At 40.8% G+C, this 26,129-nt stretch overlaps 1 protein-coding gene across 1 annotated transcript in view; it reads left to right on the top strand.

The window, feature by feature from the left end:
* Nucleotides 1-7,135: 7,135 nt before the first annotated feature.
* The window catches only part of AICDA (activation induced cytidine deaminase), a gene marked incomplete at its 3' end in the record, with an annotated part of 62,945 nt that continues 43,951 nt past the window's right edge, over nucleotides 7,136-26,129 (top strand). The window contains exons 1-2 of the mRNA XM_044079141.1: nucleotides 7,136-7,143; nucleotides 20,479-20,960. Of these exons, the coding sequence (XP_043935076.1) occupies nucleotides 7,136-7,143; nucleotides 20,479-20,960 (490 nt within the window). The remainder of the gene's footprint in view (nucleotides 7,144-20,478; nucleotides 20,961-26,129) is intronic.

Raw genomic sequence — 26,129 nt, 5'->3', positions numbered from 1 at the left:
TAAATACAGAACAAGCTATCAACTATTCAATTTATGACACCTTAACCGATCATCAAATCACCTGAGGTCATTCCAGAACTTGAACCAGTGATGTGAGGACCCGCATGTTGTTAGAGGTCTACCTCAAGCAAGGCAAACTTTTTGTTACCACCCCAAGAAAACGGTAACAAATAAACCTTAAACAGAGACATAATTATGAATCATCACATATGAAAAGAGGACAATGCTTAAATTCAGACAGGCAACTTACCTAAAGGAGCATTGAAGGGGAAATCAGTCAGAAAAATGTGCATTCTGGAGATCAGACTAAAACATCCAGGATGGGGTTGTGTTCATTAGTCATATAAAGCAGGAATGGAGTGGTTCAGTCACATTTCAAAAATATCATTTAATTTAGGGGAACTCATGAAAGCACACGACTGTTTTGTATCTGATTGTGCCATTTGTAATTCTGACTAATTGAGATTCTGAAGGCTAAATATGATGCGACACTAACCTTCATGCATATTCCTTATAGCTGCTTCTGAAACCAGTCAACATATTCAGATCTATTTTACGTAGCGACAAAAGTAAATATAAATAATTTGCATTACTCTGTAACACACATTATTACAAAGAAAGAGAGAGAACAAGGGAGAAAGAGAATATGTGTACAGCTGCTTGTACCTCCTCCCCATCATTAAGAAACTGAGACTAAAAAGTGAAAATCTGTATTGAAACAAAACATTGCCCTGAAAGAGTTTAGTAGAAGAGGTTCCCTTTGATTTGCTAAAATGTTCATGAAGCCAGATGTAGAAAATGCAAATCTTTATAGGGAAAACAAAACAGCACAAGTGTAAATACCATAATATTTACAAGTTACAACTGTGACGATCGCCGTGAGAAAACAAAACAGGCAAAAGCTGCAGCAGTCTGATATGAAACAGGATTTGAGTTTTGCATTTAAGTACAGTGTTGTTTAACGTGCGATTGTTTAGGCTTCCACACACAACTATAGCAGAGCACTGCTAAAGCGTTCATAGACATTAAGCTGTGAATGTTGTAATTGTTTAAACAGATGGTTCTGAATGGTACTGCTGGGATTTATAGCTTGTAAGCTCCCCTTTCCACTTCAGTATAAGGAGAAATTCATTGTCAGACAGATTTCGGCATTAAATGACCCCCCATGTTGTTAGCGGTTTACCGCATGCAGATTTTGTGGTTGCGGTGGGCCTGTTTTTTAAAGGTAGGTGGAACAAGCCGGATTGTTTATGTTTTTTTTTCCTCAGGACCCGTTTTGACCATGGTAGTGAAATAATTACAGATCTTGTAGGTGCCTATCTTTACTTAAGGCAGTAAGAAACAAAGTTGTAGAAGAAAGACATTCACATAGGAAATTAATTATTTTATCATAAATTGCTTTGTCTTTATGTGTGCTATTAGTTGCCATCTGTTCAGTTATTGTACCATCTATTTAAACACTTTGTGCTGATGTATCTTTGACAATGTATGAGGGAGACAGGGTGATCAGAGACATAATGCTTTCACATGCAGTGCATGAAAGCCTACATACATAAGAATTTTTTTTAACTCAGCCTGTACAATCGTTCATATGATTATACATAAATATTTGAACATTTGATTCATAATGGTTGACTTACATATTTCTTATATGACTGTTTTTTGTTGAAAATTCATAGACTGAAATATTAATTTGTTTCTTTTTTTGCAGTATTGATGTCCAATATCTCAAGTGATGCAGCAAAGTAAATAAAATAATGACATATTACATTGACAAAGAAATGGGTTTACGAAAGATTTCATTACAGTACCTATAAACTAGATAATTGCTACATGTTTTACTTTGACTATGATTTTTAATTCTTATGCCGCTGGTACCCTTTTAAAATTTACACTCACTGAGTCAGCAGAGGCTTATACCTTAAGCATGTATCACTCACTCCCATCATGTGGGAAAGATGACACATCTGTATTTATATGAAGCACCATTTCAGATTCCCTTTTCTATAGTTTTAAACCCAGAAAATGGCATAACAACACAACAAAAGTAATGCTGCTTTTCTTTTTACAAACGTTCATTTAGAAGTCAGTAAAGGGGTGTCATTAAGTACTTTAATAAGTAGTAAAGAAATATTTTAATTCATACAGATAAAATAATACTGGCAATACTTTTTCAGATTTTAGATGTTATAAAAATAAAAATGAATTTTTTTTCTGAAAAAATATAGACTATGACCATATTTAAACTGATTTCTGCAGAATGTATGCCATTTGTTCAGAAGATGAGTTGTAAAGTCTCTTCTTTAAACAGCCATTATTGGAGCATCTTAAATCTGTCATCTGTTCTTGGGCATGGCTAAAAGGGTTTGTGGGCCAGTTCACTTGTCAGGTTATCAGATAAACAAAAAGGAAGTACATTTGTGGTATTACTTAATGCAGAACTCCTTCTCCATCTTGATGCTCTGCTGAGGTGAAATGTTAAAAATCTAACTGTAATTTAATTTATTTCTTCAACGGCTGAGTGAACTGCTTCTGCTTGGAAGTCTTTAGCTGTGACTCAAGTGTAGAGGTAAGGGTAAATTTAATATATGCATGAAGAGTTTGTAGTACTGCTCTCTGAGCACTCCCCACCTGCCCACCCCACAAGGGAGAGAGGTGAGTAGGTCACACCCCTTCATTTCACTCCCTTCTTTCCTGGCTACTCCACTGCTGGAGCAACTACCTGAACCACATTACCTGGGTAGCAGTAAGGCCTGAACCACAATACCTGTGTAGCAGTAAGCCCTGAACCAAATTATCTGGGGAGAAGTAAGGCTGAACCACATTACCTGGGTAGCAGTAAGGCCTGAACCACATTACACGGGTAGCAGTAAGGCCTGAACCACAATACCTGTGTAGCAGTAAGGCCTGAACCACATTACCTGGGTAGCAGTAAGCCCTGAACCAGATTATCTCGGGAGCAGTTAGGCTGAACCACATTACACGGGTAGCAGTAAGGCCTGAACCACATTACCTGGGTAGCAGTAAGCCCTGAACCAGATTATCTCAGGAGCAGTAAGGCTGAACCACATTACCTGAGTAGCAGTAAGCTCTAAACCAGATTATCTGGGGAGCAGTAAGGCTGAACCACATTACCTGGGTAACAGTATAGCCTGAACCACATTACCTGGGTAGCAGTAATCCCTAAACCAGATTATCTGGGGAGCAGTAAGGCTGAACCACATTACCTGGGTAGCAGTAAGGCCTGAACCACATTACCTGAGTAGCAGTAAGACCTGAACCACATTACCTGGGGAGCAGTAAGGCTGAACCACATTACCTGGGTAACAGCAAGGCAAGAAACATATTACCTGGATAACAGTATAGCCTGAACCACATTACCTGGGTAGCAGTAGGGCAAGAACCACATTACCTGGGTAGCAGTAAGCCCTAAACCAGATTATCTGGGGAGCAGTAAGGCTGAACCACATTACCTGGGTAGCAGTAAGACCTGAACCACATTACCTGGGGAGCAGTAAGGCTGAACCACATTACCTGGGTAACAGTATAGCCTGAACCACATTACCTGGGTAGCAGTAGGGCAAGAAACACATTACCTGGCTAACAGTATAGCCTGAACCACATTACCCATGTAGCAGTAAGGCAAGAAACACATTACCTGGATAACAGTATAGCCTGAACCACATTACCCGGGTAGCAGTAAGGCAAGAAACACATTACCTGGGTAACAGTATAGCCTGAACTACATTTCCTGGGTAGCAGTAAGGGAAAAAGTACATTACCTGGGTAGCAGTAAGGCCTCAACCACATTACCTGGGTGGCAGTAAGTCCTGAACCACAATACCTGGGTAGCAGTAAGGCCTGAACCACATTACTCATGTAGCAGTAAGGCCTGAACCACATTACCTGGGTAGCAGTAAGGCCTCAACCACATTACCTGGGTAGCAGTAAGGCCTGAACCACATTACCTGGGTAGCAGTAAGGCCTGAACCACATTACCTGGGTAGCAGTAAGGCCTCAACCACATTACCTGGGTAGCAATAAGGCAAGAAACACATTACCTGGGTAGCAGTAAGGCCTGAACCACATTACATGGGTAGCAGTAAGGCCTGAACCACATTACCCGGGTAGCAATAAGGCAAGAAACACATTACCTGGGTAGCAGTAAGGCCTGAACCACATTACCTGGGTAGCAGTAAGGCCTGAACCACATTACCTGGGTAGCAGCAAGACCTGAACCACATTATCTGGGTAGCAGTAAGGCTGAACCACATTACCTCGGTAGCAGCAAGACCTGAACCACATTACCTGGGTAGCAGTAAGGCCTGAACCACATTATCTGGGTAGCAGTAAGGCTGAACCACATTATCTGGGTAGTAGTAAGGCCTAAACCAGATTATCTGGGGAGCAGTAAGGCTGAACCACATTACCTGGGTAGCAGTAAGGCCTGAACCACATTACCTGAGTAGCAGTAAGACCTGAACCACATTACCTGGGTAGCAGTAAGGCCTGAACCACATTACCTGAGTAGCAGTAAGACCTGAACCACATTACCTGGGTAGCAGTAAGGCTGAACCACATTACCTGGGTAACATTATAGCCTGAACCACATTACCTGGGTAGCAGTAAGGCCTGAACCACATTACCTGGGTAGCAGCAAGACCTGAACCACATTATCTGGGTAGCAGTAAGGCCTGAACCACATTATCTGGGTAGCAGTAAGGCTGAACCACATTATCTGGGTAGTAGTAAGGCCTAAACCAGATTATCTGGGGAGCAGTAAGGCTGAACCACATTACCTGGGTAGCAGTAAGGCCTGAACCACATTACCTGTGTAGCAGTAAGGCCTGATCCACATTATCTGGGTAGTAGTAAGGCCTGAACCACAATACCTGGGTAGCAGTAAGGCCTGAACCACATTACCTGGGTAGCAGTAAGGCCTGAACCACATTATCTGAGTAGCAGTAAGGCCTGAACCACATTACCTGGGTAGCAGTAAGGCCTGAACCACATTACCTGGGTAACAGTAATGGCTCCATCCCATTGCACCAAGGAGACATGCTACTGCTTTTTATTATCACTCCAAGACCACACTTTTTCTCTGAGTTGGAATGGATGCAAAGTATGAATAATAAAGTAAGAGGAGTGGGAGGGAGGGTTGTCTCTTGCAAAAAAAAAAAATAAATAAATAAAAAAAAACACTTGCTTTATTTTGTGAATAATTGCAAAAAAATTATTTGGTATATGATTATGGGCAGGGTTTAGAAAACTCACTTACATAGACATGTAAGGATCAAATAGTACAGTCACCATAGTGCAATGTGGCCCTATATTGATACATGCAGAAGGAGTGTCACTAAGCAACAGGGTCTGATTAAGTTACCACATCAGGCTGCATAATGACTAGGACAAGAGATCATCAGTCATGTGACCTCTTGAGGCCAGTAGCATGCAAGTGGCATGCGCATACACTACTCTGACCATGTGGCCCTGCTAATGTATATTATAAATGGGATGGAAATGGGTGTATAGAACTGGCAGAAAGAGGGAAGAACAAAGAGAGGAGCACAGAAGGGCAAGGAGAAAGGAAAACTGGCATAGATGGTGGGGAAGAAAGGCTGTATTTGGGGGGAGGTACCCCGTTGTTTACATTTTCAAGAAAGTTAGATGAGAAAAGTAGCATGGGAAGGTGTAGATAGGATGGAGGATATACAGAGAACAGCAGATACATACAAACAAACACAATAGACTAACAAAGGCCAGTGTGGGGGGTTCTGACATAACTGCGGAGGGAACACAATAAAAGACACAGACAAGGGAAGACAATTAGTGATGAGAAATAGTGGAATACTAACTGGGGAGGGCACTGATACACAAGGAAGGGAAACACTATGATGGGGGATGGGGTGGGATAACCCCAAATGCTACACTGCACAGTGCTGTACTCAAACTGTACTCAGTCACTGTCAGCTCACTGGTCAGAGCCAGGCAGTTGTGTGACTCTGTTAGTCATGTGTGGGAGCGCTTCAGGCTGGAAATGCTGGAGTCCAGCTGCAAACTCACCAAGACCATCAGTAAGCCTTCCACCTCCTATTGTGTAACATATTAGGATTCACTGGTGATGCCTCTGATGGGAAGCTTACACCCCCCCCACACACACACACACTAGAGGCAGATCACTAAAAGGCACCAAAGACCACTCCAGGTCACCCTCTTTTGGGTGATCTATGTCACCCTACAGACAGCAGGGCTTGGAAAGTGCTCTGGATCCAGCAGATGCACAGTGGGGTGGTTGCTACCAGAGCACATCCACTGCAGTAGTTTATACTGCATAAAGCATTAATATAAATGAAGAAAAACAAAACAAGAAAGGACAAATAAAAAAATACAGTAATAAAGAAAGAAACACAAAAACAAAAGCAATTATCAGTAATGTGTGCTACAGTAGGTGCAGTACTGGAGAAGAATATTGTTAAGTATGCAGTGGCAAACCATAACCAATATAAAGGCCAGATGCATATGTACTACAGCGGTATGTATGCGACAAGGGGTGATATTAAATGCCACTTAACCAGTCCCTCGTGTGAAGAACATATACACAGTCCATGAGTTACAAACAGCACATCTACAAGGGGCACTAAAACATCTGAAAAGGTGATGAAAACATCTGAGCAGGTTATGACCCACCCACAAGAACTTAGCAGCAAGTGACAGACAAATGGTGACTCACATGGCACCATAGTGACCATGTTATTTATACACTGCCATGTAATTCCAAAATTAATAGGCATAGAACACTGACACCTAGTGGTAATAACATATCATGACATAAGACAACCACAGTGAAGCAGCATCTGTCAGCCTGTCATATGCATGCATGTTTATATATCAGGTGAATCTGGCACAAGCAAGGGTGGTGAAATGATCAGTGTAAGAGCAAGGCATAGCACACTGACCAGAGCAATGTGTATTAATGCCAGGGGAAGAGTCATAGACATGGAAGTGAAAGAGGCCAACAAATCAGGTCCACAGCCAAGGTGGTGGTGGAACACTCACTATCAGCCCATTCTGTATCACCGTGGCACTGGTGAGATTCCCTTGTAGTACGAGGGATGGCACAACAGTTCAGCCTACAATGACGAGGTACGTGACACATAAAACAAAGCTCTGTGCAATGGGTAAAATAATTAGCAGCAGTGGTAACATGGACAGTGAAGCAAATGCTAACAGCTATGCAGCTGTGACATCAATTTTTTATATGTACCCAGTGTCTGGATATTCTTGCTTGCTGCCTACGGCATGTCATCTAGTTTTCCTGACTTTCACAGCATGCTGAACGAAAAAAGAAAAAGAGACAAAAATAAAAATAAAAATGTCTAGGAACCACAAGTACTACATACAGTTTAAAAATAATGTTTGCCTAGGTACAGGCAAGCACCAACAGCTACTTCTTGTTGGGGCGGGGGCTATCATAATGGTTAAGGTGTTTACCTCACAAACACAAGTTACAGGGTTGGATTCTCACCTTCTAGAGAAACTGGCTAGGTTTAAAATGGCCCACAAGGACGGCTAGTGTAGTACCCACCCATCAGCTTATGAACTTACCATAGAATTCTGGCTCCCACTCTCAAACCTCCTCCTTCCATTTACCAAGAAGGATATATTGGTGCTTTTTTCTGTCACTGTAACTATGCCAGCACTACTCACCAGACGATATGATTCCCATGGAATAACTCACCACCCTGGCAAGGCAGTTGCAGGCATCCTACCTTCTAATGGGCGCCTCATAGAAGTCCCCAGCATGGTGGTGCCATTGCAGGGAGTAGAGAAATATTTTAATCTCTATTCCACACCACTTGGGAGTCTGTCTGCCCTCAGTCCCTTCATAAGCCATTGACACATGTTGTGTTTATTACATGAGACGCACCAACAGACAGCATGACAGAGCAACATAGCTCAGTGCCAGCATATATTAGTGTCTCAACAATCCTGCATCCAGGGGAGACCACACAAGATGGATATAAAGTATCAGCCCTATACAACAGCATTTGGTGTCTGTAGTTGTGGCACAGTCTGCCTATGGGCCACAAGGTGGATTAAGAAGCCCACAGCCCCCTGAATCTCATGGACCAGCCCTGGCATGCACAAACCACAGTGCAGTCTTCCATGCTTGTGCACCAGCAGACATGACCCTCACTGCACATTCTTGGGATGGCATACAGTACATTGCATTAAATGTGCATTTCATAGACATTTACCCTACATTAGCTCACTGTCATAACTGCCATGCTATAAGCTCAGTAAAAGTATGACATAGATAGCTATTGCCATAGCAATGCTCATTGTGCTGTGCTTCCTGTGACATGTACTGTCTTCCTCTGTCTCTGTCATTCTGTCCCCCTTATGTAACACATAATGATAATTCATTTCTCTTAACAGTCTCTTCAGATCTGTGTTGTAGGCTACTCCTGCGACATATCTCACAATGCCATTTGCCACTGCATGGTGGTCAGTTACGCATTATCTCTTCCAGCAGAGCACAACATTCAAGGATACAGCTTCCCTTCAGAAACTTGTCAAGTCCTATATTGCTGTATACTCATGGGTTATATCCCAAAATAACATTTACCCCAGCAGTCTGTAAGCAATATGTTAACTCTGCTTGTGGGGTACACACTAAAATGTAATTTTCCCTCAGCAACCTCCCCATTTATGTGTTAACTTTGTCTACTAAGTAAATCCTATAATATATCTGTGAAGCTGGATTAATTCATAATATAACACACACCTTGATTCACACTGGTTCTGTGATATCTCTACTTATGAAGTACAGCCCATTATTCAGTTGAAATAACCCATAACATGATTTTCCTGCAGCAAACTATCCTGTTCTACACTATGTCCAACCACTATATAGAGCCAATAATGCAGTTTGTCTCAGGAGCATGTCAATCCAGTGTGACCTCTAGCATATGAGTAGAATGCGTAGTGTAGATCGCACTAGCAGTCTACTCAGTCCTATGTTATTTCACTCAGGTACATATCCAATAATGAAATTGTTCATGATGGGTAGAATGTATAGTGTAGATCCCACTAGCAGTCTACCCAGTCCCATGTTATTTCCACTCAGGTACGTATCCAATAATGAAATTGTTCATGATGGGTAGAATGCATAGTATAGATCCCACTAGCAGTCTACCCAGTCCCATGTTATTTCACTCAGGTATGTGTCTAATATTGAAATTCTTCATCAGGAGTCTGTCTAGTCTATGACTTCTCATTCTTGCAACTCTGGACCTTCACAGAAGCTACACAGAAAATCACGCACCTCTTGCTGACATGAAAAAAGTTGCACCGGGGTCTTCTGTGTATAAAATGGTATACTCAGCACAGCACATCATCAGTAGGTAGGCAAATATAGAGATGGTAAACTAGCCATCAAGTCTGCCCAGATATAACAGCTCACCTTCTGTAGCTGCTTCTGTCCTACTCTATTTCCCAGTTGTGTAAGTCATCATTTAAACCACTCTGTAGATCTACATTCCATGTCTCCAGCGATACTGCATTCCAGCCATCCATTACCCTCCTTTTTGAAGTAATATTCCCTGACATCAGTTTTAAACCTTTACCTTTCGGTCTGACATCTAAACAGTATCTGTGATCCATCTCACTTGTTAATTTCTACTCCATCTACATGGGAGGCAATAATATGATACATCAGTTCTATACCATGAGGTCACACTTCATCTCCCTTGTCATTCCTATGGTCCATTGCACATCATAGGTCCCATCTTATTTTTCTTTCCTGAGGCACTAATTCCTAGAGGCATTAGCTTTTTCCATATTAACAGTCCGGTAATCATCCCTTGTGTACTTTCAACTAACTTGTCCATCCTTTCAGTCGTACTTCCAATAGAGAACACAATATCCCTGATGAGGCTTCACCACAACCTTGTTTAAAACAACGATAATAGGTACGTATGTGGAGTTTCCACTTCTGATTCTGTCAGGTGTTGACTATGATACCCAGATTTTTTCACCTCTTTCTTTCTTTGGCAATTTCCTTTATTCATTCATCATTTCATTCAGTTTCTAATTCCTGATATATTGTAATCAGGGCTGTGAGGATTCATCGCATTCGGAACACTCAGTATCTATAAAGCAGAAAAACAATGTTGTCAAGGTTATCAGTTCATGGCAGGATGCAGACACACACACACACACACACACACACACACACACACACACACACACACACACACACACAGACACACGCACGCGCATGTGCGTGTGCACACGCTTGCACACAAGCAAACAAACTTTAAGTGCAAACAATTCACTTAATTGCATGTACTTGGGATGTGAGAGGAAACCTGAGGACGCACCAAAACCCCACATGGAAACAAGCTTGCAGATGGTGGAGAGAATGAGCCCAGGAACTGGAGTAGAGAAGAGAATAATCCGAGGTGGCAAAACCATCTTCTGCGTCATTGTGCCTCCCTTACAAGGTATTTTCCTAGCACATATTTCAGCAGTGTCTGTTCACCTTAGTAAGTCATCCTTGACCTTTTCATAATGAACCCCAGAGGTAATTGACCTACACTTCCTACAGATATCACTCCGAGTCACATTGGGCAATAATGTCCTTAACAACAAGTCACATCTTAGTACTGTCAGAAAACCTACTCCCATTATTGTCTGACCCCAGTGTTATGGCTGGTTTAAATGTGCTCAAGGAACCATTTCAGGGACTGTGACACCTCACTGGTCATTGGCTTCTTATACAGCAACAACTCCTGTTTAATCATTGCGGTTTGCCTCCTAAGAGGGTAGCAATTCCATATTCACCTCACCAATATAGGGACCACACTCAAGCCTTCTGGCAAGGGTGGAGTCAGGCATATCTTATGAATGACATACTGTCCATTTTTTTGACTTTCAGATATGCTAGAACTTAAATTTGATAAACAAATGGATCATATGATCATAGGATCATAGGAAGTTACTAGGTTAATGGCCCTAGGGCCTTTACAATGCTAACCAAGTTTTTACCCTTATTTCCATGATGAGCATCTATTACCCCTGTCCAAGAGGGGCACAGGTATAATCCCTGGGGTAAATTTATGGTCACCCTTCCAATCATCCAGACTGCATTTGAAGAGGGCCAAAGAGGTACTGTGTTTGACATGAAGTGGGGAGTCTGTTCCAAAGGTGTGGTAGCTTCTGGGAGACAAATCTCTCCCTCCAGCAGGTTTTACTAATGTCACATACCAGGTTAAGGTCTTTAGAGTGAGTAACCCGTGTACCATTTGACTTACAGATATGCAGTATTTCCAGTAAAGCAGGGCCAGAGATTGCCTTGTATGCAAGGCAGAGATCACCTCTGAGTAGTCTGTATGAAACAGAATAAAGTGACGGTGATTTCCGATGATCTCCATAGGACAAATGTCGAAGACCTTGAATTTTCCTTGTAAGGAACCTTTGTGGGTTCTCCAATTGATGCAGGTGTTTGGAAAGGTACATACCAAAAGGGGCTATAAGTGTGGATGGTTTCCATCTTTTCAAGGTTCTATAGGTGCTTTTTATGACATTTACATTATAGTATAGATACATTGATAAAACTATGATGCTACCAGGACTGTTGTAGAGTGGTAATTCTTGTTACGTTTCTCTACCCCCAACATCATGTGGGTGTGTTTCATATTTTCTAAGCTCAACACTTCTCCCTTGTCTTCTCCATTCCTGATTTGAGTATCACCTCCATTAGCAGTCTTCTGTCCATTTCTGTTTTTTTTTTTTTTTTTTTTTTTTTGGTGGCCTTAATACAGGCTCTACCCACCCCGAGATATACTTTCCTTCCTTCCTTCCTTCCTTCCAATAGCTGCTCATACATTATTGCTGTCATGTGTTGATCGATTATGATCGCCTCGCATGCGCCTAGTGCGGCACCAATGAGAAAATGAAGGTCTCGGCTCCCTAATGAAATGTTGACACTCAAAATCTCAAGTGCTGAAAAGCCAAAAAAATATAAAAAAATCTGAAGAACAGGGAAAATCGAAAATTGCTCTTTTCCTTAAAACTTCCTTTTGCAGGGGGGCACCCCCCCCCCCAAACTTATACATACCAGCTCAAGATTGCCATACCTCAGAGAAAAGGGAATATTCTGAGAAATCTCATCTCAGACTTAGTATAAGTCTATTCTTTTGGTCATTTCATCTCTGCATTTTGGGACTTGCACTAGTGGGTCTTGACATTTCAAATGATTACCAAAAGTTGCGTATAATATCTAGGCTGCATGCATGGTTAGTGAGTGTAGGGGCTCTTAGCACATGCACTGTAAACAGGTGTTGGCTTGACCACTATCACTGACATGACATCTATCTTCAGGATTGTGTCACCATTCCACCAGATACATAAAATTTGCTATGCTGCTTTCTTTTTTAAAGTCATAATCACTTTTGTTCATCCTTCAGAACAAATAGATTTGTTGTATTATATTTTTCATTCAATTTACAAATCTTCATTTGCATGATTATTTTAGTAATATCATTCATTCTTTAAAAGGTATAAGCAAATGTGTATTTGTTAAACTTGTATAGCATGTATCCACAAGCACTTCCTCTAGCTAAATTACACCTTCAGCAATGTCTTGATGTATATAGAAATATCCTGGATAATCTCTATGTAGTTAAATGATTTATGCAGGCATGTTTAGCTAGATACCTTTCATGCTGGGATGCATTCTTTCTAAATCTAGCACTTTGCTCCTTTCTGTTAGCTGCCCTTTGGTATAATAACTATACAGAACTATTTGCTTAGACAGCTCAGTTAATGTGTTTTATTTTCCCTGTATTCTCTTTTCTAATCCATGTCCCTCAGCTACATGTGAGGGGTAAGATAAGGGAAGAAGAAAACTAGTAAACTGCAAAAGCGTGACTGTTTTAACTAGCCCCTTTGTAGTTGCCCCTCCCTTCTCATGTTTTGTTAATTTTAAGCTTTCTTGTCTCTCTCTCTCTCACACAAACACACACACACACACACACACACACACACACACACACACACACACTGTTCTAATGTTCTAAGCTCTCTTGACTCTCCCAGTTGAGGTGCACTCAATACTTGTTCTCAGAACTCACTCCACACCTCAGTGCCATCCCTGTAAAAAAAGCGTTTCCTGAAGTCAGACTTGAACTTTCCACCTTTTGGCTGTGTCCATCACTGCCCACTCTTGACAGAAGGAGAGGTATTCACATTGCAATAATACCTCATTTCATCCTTCAAATAACAAACCTCTGCAAGTGACAATTATGCACATCATGAACAGGTATAGGCCCAACACAGAACAAATGTTACATGCATAAAGGCAGATACAATACCAGAAGTTATATTTGGTTAAGAAAATTTAATATATACAAGTAATCTACAACAGACAGAAAACAGAAAGAAGGAATTCAGAAGTGCATGAAGTCGAAATTGTTTTTGAGTTCCAAAAACATAAATTAAAACATAAAAATTTTAAAACAAGATTGCAGGAGACAAGCCTCTTTCTCCAACACCCCCATGTGGGAGATTTGGCCCCCACACCAATTATATTTACCGACTCCATGGTTATACAACATAGGTTCATAGGTGTGTAGTAGGCTAATGGCTCTGGAGCCTTTACAAACCTAGACCATAAGATTACCCTGACTGTGCCACCCGACCTTAGTTCCCAGTGACTCTGTCGAGTAGAGCCCCTGGAGTGATCCCCAGGGTGAATTTTCTATTTCCCATCCACTCATCAAGGTTTGTCTTAAAGAGGGCCAGTGAGGTGCTCTGTTTGACATGTATGGGAAATCTATTCCATTGCAAGGGCAGTCTCTGGGTTATGAACCTGTCCCTCCAGCATGTTCTATTGATTGTGGTAATGAGGCTGAGGTCACTGGAGCATGTGATGCAGAGGGAATGGGATTTCTTTAGATGTAGCATTTCTAACAGAGCTGGATCAGACATGGCTTTGTATGTCAAGCAGAGATCGCCTCTAAGTAGGCGGTATGAGACAGATAATAGTTGGAGTTTTTTGAGTCTATCCATATAGGACAAGTGTTTAAGGCCAAAGATCCTCTTTGTGAGGTACTTTTAGGATAAAGTCAAATATTATTTATTTTTATTTATTTATTGACATTTGTTAACCGGGTTTGTCCAACTGGGCTTGTGGCCCATTTTCAGTGGAGACCTGAGGAGAAAAGCTCCAGTAGTACATTTTTAAACAAGTACAATTTTAAACAATTTTGATATATTAAGTTTACCTTTACATTGTTTTCAAACATAGGCCCCTTGCACACATTTTTGAACCATGCATACATGCATGTGTTCTTTGAGTCACCTTCCTGATTGTTGTTGTTTGTCTTTTCGGCTTTTTCCCAGTAAGGGGTTGCCACAGCGTTACTCTGGTCCGCTAATGATTGGCAGTAGATTTTTATGAAACGCTGAGGTGCCAGCTCGACGCCCAACCTTCAACTAAGGCATGCCCATTTATGCACATATGTCTTTCGAACGCTACCCAACCGCGGAGAGGACATATAGACTCCACACAGAAAGCACTCACAAAAAATAACACTCACAAGCCATGCCGAGAATCGAACGGGAGAACCTCTTGTTGTGAGGTAACAATGCTACCACCGTACCACTATTAAATTATATTCCTTGTATTATTTATTTAACATCTCACCAAAAGTACATCACCAGTTCACACAACTAAGTATTTTTACATAAACCAAGTTATTAAATGTACAATGAAAAGCTGCTCTTCAGGAGAAACACCAATGAAGTCTACATATACTGTTATCAGTACAGATACTTCTTCAGGATATACTTGAAGGCAGGAACATGACCTTTTGAATTTCCTGATTTCAAAAGTGAATAAATTGCCTCTAAAATCACTATTCTTCTCCTCCATGTCTCAATGCTAGGGTGAGTATGCATTTTGAGGTTGGGCTTTGATTCATCATAATTAAAAGCTGTACAGGTTCTGCTTTATTATTCTGAATAAAGACTTCTGCTACAGTGCCCTCTAGTGGCTATAAAACTAGACTGGAAATTCAGATTCGTTAGAACCAGTACTCACTATATAGTGTTGGTAAAGGTCTTCTTCATACCTCAGCATTCTCCTTTTACTAAAACAACAGTGGAGGAATCAAAGAAAAAATGATGAGCAAATGCAGTCTATGGAGAGTGACCTGTTTAAATAAATTGCAAAAAAAAAAAAAAGAAAAGAAAAGAAAATATAGAACATTATGCCATCTCAAGAAGTATGTCCTTGTATGATGACCACTGCTGTCCATTAGGAGGCCTACTGCTCCTACTGTTCTGTTTGGCATTCCTTTAAAAAGGAATGACATTTACAACTTTACCCCTGGCATGACTGGCCTATCAAAAAAGTGCGGTAAGGCCTAAGAGTGGTTACTGGCAAAGAGTACACATAGCCGAGTTGCCCTTTATTTTCTAAGATTAAATATATATCTACGTCTCTATCTATTTATATATATATATATATATATATATATATATATATATATATGTGTGTGTGTGTGTGTGTATCTATATATATATATATATATATATATATATATGTGTGTGTGTGTGTGTGTGTGTATATATATATATATATATATATATATATATATATATATATATATATATATATATATATATATATATATATATATATACACACACACACACACACACACACACACACACACACACACACACACACACACACACACATACAAACAGACATACTAACAAAGACAAGTTGCAGATACCACTTTTCTCTTCCAGATCACAGCAGACTCAAGTGAATGAAACAAGAAAATTGAAAAAGAAATGCACCTGCTCTAACAAACATGAAATGAAAGTTATATTCTCTGAAATGTTGTATTCTTAAAAGTGCTTTATCAATTTAAAATTGATTTGCTAGTGGCACACTGATTAGAAAACAGAATAAATACAGAGTTTTGCTTTATCTTTCATGCATGCTTTTATGAACTACTGGAAGAACCAACATTAGATGGAAGGAAAGCAGAGCATGCAGAAAGGGATCATAGGTCATAGGATCATAGGAAATTACTAGTCTATTGGCCCTGAGGCCCTTATAATTGTTTAGCCCATGTTTAGACAAGTCAGCACCTGATGCCCTGTCCAGCAGGGACACGGGTGGAATCCCAGGGGTGTGTTTTCTGTTTCGCATCCAGTTATCCAGGTTGTGCTTAAAAAGGGGCAAAGAGGTACTCTGCTTGACATGGAGAGGGAGTCTATTCCACAGATGGGGGAGTCTCTGGGAAACAAACCTGTCCCGCCAACCAGTCCTGTTGATGTCACAGACCAGATTGAAGCCTCATGTGTGGGTTACTCGAGTGGAACTTGACTTTCGGATATGCAGCAATTCCATCAAGGTGGGGTCCAAAATCACCTTGTATGCCAGACAGAGGTCACCTCTGAGGAGGTTGTATGAAACTGAGTAGAGGGATAGGGCTTTTAACCTATCTGTGTACGGTAGATGTTTGAGACCCTGGATTCTCCTGGTGAGGAACCTCTGTGGTCTCTCCAGCTGCTGCATGTGCTTTGCAAGGTACATGCCGAAAGGGCATTGTACTCAATAATAGGCCTTATAAGGGAAGTATACAGGGATGTTATGATCTCCTTGTCCCGGGATGAGATACCCTTATTTATGAGGTGGGCTATGTAGAAGGCTGTCCATACAACAGAAGCAACATGGTGGTCAAAAGTCAAGTTGCTATCAACCTGGGTGCCCAAATCCCTCATGACTGATTGCATACTTAGGGTATTGTTATTTATGTGATAATTTGTCAGGATGTCACTCTCCCCAAAGGGGATGATGATGCATTTTTTGGTATTCAGCTTGAGGCTATGTTTCTGGCACCAGTCATTTGTCTGGGTGAGACCCTCTTGGAGGATGTCCACATCACTAGGGGAATTGATGACAGCATCCAGCTTGCAGTCATCTGCAAACCTGGTCAGCCATAACCCACTGGTTTTGGCCTGCACCTCAGAAAAGTACATCCCAAATAACAGAGGCCCCAAGACCAAAACATGGGGTACACCACTTGTTACGTGTCTACTGTTTGAGTTGGCTTCCCTTATTTTGACTAGGTGGGTTAAATCAGTGAGCCAGTTTGCTACCCATCTAGTAACATATGGATTGATGCCTAGTTGAGAAAGTTTAACTATTATGCCCGAGTGGGGAATAATGTCAAAGGCTTTGGCCAGGTCAAGGTAGGTGGTGTGCACCATCTTCCCCTCGTCCATGGCTTTGGTGACTGTCTTAAAGAAGTCAACCATATTTAACAGATATGACTTCCCCTTGACAAAGCCAAACTGTGTGGGATTGAGTGTTTGGAAGTTGCCCATGTCCTAGTTAATCAGGTCCATGATAACTTGTTCCATGGCCTTGCAGATCAGGATAGTTAGGCTGATGGGTCTATAATTTCCCAGATCGGTGGATGCTCCACATTTGTGCAAAGGGAAGACAGTGGCTGTCCTCCACTCAGCTGGGATGAAGCTGGTACTCAGGCTTTGGTTGAGTAGGGTCCCTAATGGTGCTGCAAGTTCCTGCCTGAGTTCACGTAGGAAGCAGCCTGGGATGTTATCGGGTTCCATGGAGGCTGTATTTTTTTGCCTTTGAGATAACAGTGATGACCTGTTCCCTAGATATAAGGGGAAGGGGGCAGGTACTGGGGATATCCTGATTTACTCATGGGGGTGACAGAGGGGTGAAATTTTGGCTGAATCTATCAGCCAGCAGGTTTGCTATATCTACCAGTTCTGAACAGATCTGGGTGCTTCCTTTGAGGTTGCGGACATATGTGAAGAAGGCCCTATGATTGCTTCTAGCAGATGTGGCCAATTTGGACTCGAAGTTTGCTTTGGAGGATTTCACTAGTGCTCTTATTTGCTTGTTCAGGCTAAGGAGACATTGCCTCAAATTGGGCACCTGCTCCTTCTTGGTGTTGGACAGCAATTTTTTCCTTTTGTTATAGTTTATTTATTCCATATGTCCACCAGACAAGTTTACTCTTCCTTACGGAGGGTGATTTAGTCCTGTCAGGTATTCCTGATTCCATGCACCTATATAAATGCTCATATAGTTCTTTGGTGTAGTTTTGGATATTGTTGCCAGTTCCTACGGGGGGAGGGGGCTGTGAAGCTGTTTATACCATCCATTAGGAGGCTGTAATCAGCTTTAGAGAAGTTTTTATGTCTGATCCTAGCTGGGGGGGTTGGCAGAGATAATGACTTTGAATGTGACCGCTTTATGGTCGGACCTTAACAGGGAGGATGACACTGTCGGGATGTTGCAGTGGTTACTCATGTTGGTTAATACCACATCCAAGATATTATCACCTCTTGTGGGGGTATTGACTAGCTGTTCCAAGGTGTTTGCCTTGACAAAATCGAGGAATCTCTGGGCATTTGTGTTCTGGCATGAGTAGTTCTTCCAATCTATGCTTGGGTAGTTAAAGTGACCCAGGATTAGGGTAAAAGGTTGAATCTTGATAGATTCAAACAGCTCTAGATAGGCAGATTGAGCATCTTGAGTTAGATTTGGAGGCCGGTAGCTAGCTATGATTTGAATAGGGGTCTTGTCAATGATTAACTGCACCTGGAGTGTCTCTTGTGATCCATACTGTTTGACCAGCCTGGAGGTGTGTATTCCTTTAATATATATAGAAACTCTGCCTCCTTTGGCTTTACTGCCCACAGTTTGGGGTCTGAATGTATGATAGGATGAGTAACCAGGTAAGGCTGGGGTGCTCTCTGCAGCTTTGAACCCAGTCTCTGTGACTGCAGAAATGTTAGCATTTTCCAGTTTAAGAATGCTTGCAATGAGTGTAGTTTTAGGGCAATCATTATATTGTATGTTTCTCATATGCTTGGTTAATAAAAACCTAGAAGCAGATTCTAAAACGTAGACTGTGGAACAGAACTAGATTACTTTTTTTATACTCCTTAGCACCTGTTGGAACTTAGATGCATCACTTTCATATCTAACATCAGTTGCAATGTTACATCCATCAGTACTAAATCCTTTTTTATTAGACAAAAGTGCCTCCTTTTATGGATGACACAGAAACACTGTCCGATTAATCAATTTGCTTAGAGTCACACAGAAGACAAATAAAAGCAGGAAGAATCACACACAAAACCGCTCCATGAACCTTGTCAGTAATTCAGTCTTATTAGTCTACTACACTAAACTATAATTGAACTTCTATGGACACTTAAGCATCCTGAAAAACACAGCTTTCATAATGGAAAACAATGCCAGGTGGTGTCACATGTTCATGTTTTGCAGCTTTTGCTACATTTTGGCATAAACTCAACTTAATAGTTCACTCAGCGATTCAGAGATGAGATTAGTTGAGTCTGTGCTTCCTTAGACAGAAATGCCCTTACATCCTGCATCTGGAATGATGTGGATTCTATGGAAGGGCTACTCTTTAGCTCCCTGGCCTGGGGCCATTACGGTTATGAGCCTGAAACTCAGATAGTGCTGATCTGGGGTTGAAGGCAGACTATCAGGCCACTGGGGTGAAGACACGTCTTGGTGACCCATGGGGAAGAAGTAAAGGCAAGACCACAAACCCTGAAAGCCCTTGAGTCATGTCTTGCTCTTCTCCAAGTGGGGCCCCTTTTAGTGACAGAACTAATGATCTAATGAGCTTATAGGGCCCTTGCAGTGAGGGAACTAATGAGCTTGTAGAACCCCTTTCAGTGAAGGAACTAATGAACTAATGAGCTTGTAGAACACCTTTCAGTGAACAAACTAATGATCTAATGAGCTTGTAGAACACCTTTCAGTGAACGAACTAATGATCTAATGAGCTTGTAGAACACCTTTCAGTGAACGAACTAATGATCTAATGAGCTTGTAGAACACCTTTCAGTGAACGAACTAATGATCTAATGAGCTTGTAGAACACCTTTCAGTGAACGAACTAATGATCTAATGAGCTTGTAGAACACCTTTCAGTGAGGGGAACTATTGAACTAATGAGTTCAAGTTTGAAGGTGTGAATCTACTGTTATAGTTTGTTTCATGTTTTAGTAGCATAGTTCATCTTCTCTATCACAAGCACATTCTAAAGAAGAGAACTAAGTATGTGCTATACACTTTCAGACTTGAAGGGGAGACAAAAGGGACAGAAAAGATGGATAGATTACTGGATGAGAAGTTCTTTTCCTACTCTTATCCAATTCCAATGTGTAGTCAAATATGTCAATTTCTAAGAGGAATAGAAAATTAATGCTCAAGAGAAAGGTGTACATTGGCTCTTCAAATCCTAGGAGGTCACAGCTAAACAGAAAAACTCAAGGGAAGTTAAAAGGCAACTTCTTATAGCTTTTCTCTGCTACACCTGCCTGGAAAATCATTCAGCTTTAAAGGTGCCCTCATTGTCATAATGGGTAAAGGTACTATGGACAGAACAGTGGTATAAGTCTAATCAATTTTCAACCTGTGTTCCTTACTTTTAGCATTTTGATCAAACAGAAGAAATTTCTGTATCATTACAAGAACTTGCGTTGGGCAAAAGGCCGCCATGAGACTTACCTCTGTTATGTCATCAAGAGACGCAACAGCCCCATCTCCTACTCATTGGACTTCGGCTATCTGCGTAACAAGAATGGCTGTCATGTGGAAGTGCTCTTCATGAGGTATATTGTGGGCTGGAATTTTGACACTGAACGCATCTACAGTATCACCTGGTTCACCTCATGGAGTCCTTGCTATGAATGCTCCTTGCGAGTGGCGGATTTTCTAGAAGACTATCCCAACCTTCGACTACGCATCTTCACAGCCCGACTTTACTTCTGTGAGGAGAACACTCTAGAGCCAGAAGGACTCAGAAAGCTACACACAGCTGGGGTACAGCTTGGTGTTATGAGCTTCAAAGGTATGCAAATAATAAATGAGAAGGAAATTATTACAGAAATAAAAGTAGCTTTTACTACCTCCCTCATGGAGGCTTTTTCCAAATACTTACTGTAAGCATGATAATAAAGCTCCAAACTATGCACACTCCTGTTAGCACAATCCTTCCATAACAAATCTGACAAGAATGCAGGTAAAGAAATTAATATGGTAGCTTTAATAAATGTTTTAAGCATCAGTGAAAAAAAATATATATCACTATCCCAGATTCCTTAACGTAAACTGTGGCTTGTGTAATTCTTTTTTCAGCTGGGTGTGGTTCCCCCTGCACCCCTTTGCATTGTCAGATTTCTGTACAAGAAGACAAAGGCTAAAGTGGTGTGACAACCTCCTGTAAACACAGTATTACAGAAATATAGTTTGTAAAAGGAAATGACTGCAATTACTGAAAAAAGTCTGCAGGCCAGCATTACTGCAGTCTATCAGACGTAAACCATATATTGGTGGTAGGAACATTAACAGCTGCTTATGCTACCTTGCCTACATTTGCTGATATTCTTGGTAAAGTAATAGATGTATGCAGGTAGATACAATTAAATGACTATCCTCAGTCATCAACACCCTTTTCCCCATTTTCAAATGGTAGCCTGTGTATCAGGCCAACTGTCACCACCTCTCTCTGTGCAGTGTCACTCTTCCACCTTCACTGACAGTCACACCTGTTTGTCACAGAACTTGTCCCACACAATTCATCCATCTCTTGGCAGGGCATCTGCATCTCCTCTTTCCTTCTTCCTGTCTCTTGCAATTTTTTTTAAAACTTGAATTTTACTTTATTTATAGAAAACAAACAGCAAATAAATGACATCAAGTTAACGTGTTCATAGGTAAGTACTAGGCTAGCTGCCCTTGTGGACCATTTTAAGCCGAGCTAATTTTCCTTAGTGAAAATCAAACTCTGTACCTTTTGCCTGTGAGGTAAATACCTTAACTATTATGCCAACCCCAACCTAATGTTCTGTTCTGATATTTCCTCAGCTTTGTTGTCTTGCAGCATGAACATGTGTTCCTTAAACATCATTATAGTCACACAAACAGCACCCTCTCTAGATCTGAACCTCAGGATACCAGGGTAACCCCAACACACAGCTGATGTTATTATTAGTATGTGCCATAGACACATGCTTACACATCTCAAAATATCCAAACTTAAACAATGCACAGAAACCATATAAACCATATAAACTATAACAACTATAAAAAAACATGTCCCCGCTCTGGCCAACATAAACATATCCAAACAATTGTATGCAGCTCAGCATATCATGCATTCACTTAGGTCAGTCCATTCCAATTACTTTCACCCAAATGACACTTCATTCTTGGCCATTGTTCTCCTCAAGTTATTTCCATTCAGCTGTGATGTCCCTACCTAAGCTTGTCCCTTTAAATGAGTAAACTATGTACCATATCTGTTTGCTGATGAAGTCTTTCATTTATCCTTCATTAAGCTTTTTGTTGGATATTTGATGTTTGGAACATAGCAGCTTAGTCGTTCCTGCAAGTTCCCACCCAACGCTCTTTATATCTCTCTCCTGATGCCCCCCCCCCCTTTAGATATGTCTCTGAATATCCAAAACTGCTAAATAAGGTTCCAATTCAATTTAAAAATTGCTTTGAGCCTACATTTCAAGTACCTCTAATATGGTTTAGCATAAGGGCACTCCCAGAACATGTGTAGAATATCTGCATTGGGTTATTACAGAGCTAGCATCTACCTTGTATTCTCAAACCCATTCTTGCACTCTTGTGCATGGTGAGGGACCACCTATAGATTCATTTCATTGGTTGATATTTGTACCTGGGCCTCCTATTCAATCATTGTGGTGCTTCCCAAGGTTTCTGTAATTTTTCTTTAATCAATTTCATTCCCTTCTTCTCCCTCCATCTATTGGATATTAACCTCGTGTGGGATATTTTACTTCCTACATGTCATTGTATATAAGACTCACTCTACACACTTGAAACCTGGTTCACTTGCTCCAAGGTACCCTGTTGGCTTTTTCTGCTGGGCAACTCTTATGAGACCAAACGTGTCCCATCTGTTCATATGTCAGCCAGTTCTGATCCACCAGGTTATGACACTTTCTGATTATTTAAAGTAGTTCAACCTATTACTTAGCAGAACCTCCTATCTTGGTCAAAATGTTCTCTTACTCACTTATACCCATTGTACCATGCAGTCTGTGTTAAATCTCTACAGCCCATCTCTGTAGTATGTCAATTGGGGGACCACTGTCACCTTGTACATGCCACATCCTCACTTTTTCTTTTCTCGCTATCCATCTTATGTAGTTAGCTATCTTGAATGCTGTGTTCTATGTTGTCAGGTGTGGTAGGACCCGGATCTAATTTAAAACAGTGAATGACTATTACGTTGACTTGCAAAATGGTGAGAAGAAAACCACAAAAATTTACATTAATGAACGTTCACATTGTTGGAAGTTTTCACTGCATAAAGAAACACTTGGCCAATATGGTGAACTTTGCCCTTTTCTCCACTGTAGTGTGATCGCAGACTTGTTATATTTAGTTGGGGGGTGGAGTGAAGCCCCCACTTGGGTGGGTTTTATTTGCTTTGGTTTGTTTTTTATTTCCTGTTGGCCAAGTGTTTACTTATGCAGTGAAAACTTCCAATGTGTACATTCATTAATGTAAACTTTCATGGTTTTCATCTTGCTTCGTTGCAAGTTGATGTAATGGTAAATTCACTGTTTTAAGGTAGATCCTATGCCCCACCTTCATAGCATTGGGTATGTATACCACTAAGGCACTTACCCTTCTGTTCTCATTCCCTATGATTTTGTAGTTTATATGTTCTTGTAGTTCCTTCATCCCTGAATGATTCCCAAGGATGGGGATATGTCTAATGCAGTAAATCATATGCGGAAGTATCATGGTTCTTACTGCTTGGATTTTCTCCATTAGAGAATATGTCCAATGTCTGAAGCAAAATCTTATCTCTTTCAGGTACTATTAATATGTTTCTTTCTAATGTGGCTTCCAGTGCGTTTTCAGTTCTGAGACCAAAATATCTGGTGCTGTCCACCATACAGATGGCACTTGTCTGCACCCCCATATATGTAGCCCTGATTAGGGATGACTTCCTAGAAGTACACTTCAACACTTCTACCGTCCCAAAACTTTATACTATTTTAAAAATATCCTCTGAGACTCCTGGGACATTGCTATTTATCAAAACACAGTCATCTACAAAAATTAGGAGCATGCTCTCTATTTCCTCAGGCAGCCACTTCAGTCTTAGCCACAGTGTAACATCTATGTCCCTCTCCTCCATTACTGGAACAAATATCCCAGGTTAGAGGGTCACCCTTGTCTGGTACCCCTTCCTATATTTTCCCTGTTTGATAGAACCCCATTCACTACTACCTGAAAGGTTGGCTCATTGCAGAGTGAGTTTAACCAACCAGTAAACCTTTCACCAAACTGACTGATCCTTAAAACCTACATCATAAAAGTCCAATCTACCATGTTGAATGCTTTGGTGATGGCAAAAAAGACCACACCTACTTCCTGCTTCCTACTCCTCCAGCTGATATATGTGCGATCTAACCGCACCAGTTATTAACAATGACTCTGCCTATTATGAGGCATTCTGACCCTCTCTCACAAGAATTAGTAAGATTGTTTCCAAACTGTGAGCTAAAATCTTGGATAAAATTTTTATTTTTGTATATTATTATATCAGTTATAGAAACTGGTCTGTAATCACCCAGATTTGGTGTTCCCTCAGCAGGCTTCAGTATAACCATTATCAAAGACTGATTGTTATTCTTATTACTCTCTGTCCTACCAGGTCCACTGAATTATATAGTATTATTATCATTTCACATAATTCCCTCTCCCTCCATTTTCTAGAATTCTGTGGGGAATTCATCATGAACTGGTGCTTTTTTACAGACCAAACTCTTTATTGTTTTGTATACCATGTTGAATGTGACGGGGTTATATAACATTGTTGCTTGTTCTGAAGAAAGAGGTAAGGATTCTGCAGAAAGAAATTGCCAGGTTAAGGTACCTGTCTGGTTGATTGGGCTATAAAGATTCTTGTAACATTTCCTAAATGCCTCACATAAGTTCTCACGCCTCATTATTACCTTTTCATCCTGATTAATAATCCACTTAATATTTACTCTCGGGCACCCATGTCTAAAGAACCTCACAATGCATTTGTGGCTACCCTCCTTATTTAACTACCTAAATATTAATAATCCACTTAATATTTACTCTCAGGCACCCATGTCTAAAGAACCTCACAATGCATTTGTGGCTACCCTCCTTATTTAACTACCTAAATTGAACTTTTTTGAGTAACTCTGCCTCTGCTTTTGATGTTTCATTAGTTTAATTTCTGAACTCATCTTCACCTCCCTATCTCTCAGGCCTTCCTTCCTATCTCCTAAATGTTTTTTCCCCAAATTATCTTCTGTTTTTCTGTACATATGATGGGCCACCATAATGTGTTCTCCTTCTCATATGTTGTAATTTCTTCATCTGTCCTACAACATGTATTCTACCACATATCCAGAGCATTTCATCTCCATCATCTTACGATTTCTCTCCTAGCCTGCCTTCACTGCTCAGGTTTCTGTGGTGTACAGAAGCACTGGTTGCATCACTGTTTTGTCCACCTTACTTTTCAGTTTATTTAACATTCTTCACTTATTTACTACCCCTGACGATCTATGCCAGTTAGCTGTTGCACCTGTAGCACCTCTAATTCTAGATTTTTCTTCCTCATTCAGACTTCCCTTCTCTGCAACCAACCCTGCCAGATTCTTAAGCCTGTTGACCTGTTTCACTATCTTCCTTTCTATCTTGATTTTCAGCTTCTTCGAAGTTCCCTAATTTGCTGCCATGACAGCTAGCTTGCCTGTACTCAGTTTTATCCCATTCCATTCTAGTCTCCTATCACTTGCTGAAATTTCCCGTTAGAGTCTGCTTGTAGTGCTACATTGTATGCATTTGGCAGAATTATTGATCTGTGCCCTTCATCCTGTTTACTAGTGTAATCCATCACTGGTATGAACACCGGCGGACTCAGCTGAATCCTGATGCACATCAAGTTTCACTCTGTGAGGGCAAACACTGATTATATACTTGTGTCACT

The sequence above is a fragment of the Protopterus annectens genome, chromosome 8.part0 (genome assembly GCF_019279795.1).
Source record: "Protopterus annectens isolate FY-2018-M chromosome 8.part0, PAN1.0, whole genome shotgun sequence".
Classification (NCBI taxonomy): domain Eukaryota; kingdom Metazoa; phylum Chordata; order Ceratodontiformes; family Protopteridae; genus Protopterus; species Protopterus annectens.
The sequence above is the reverse complement of the archived record's forward strand: the minus strand, read 5'-3'. Positions and strand labels throughout refer to the sequence as shown.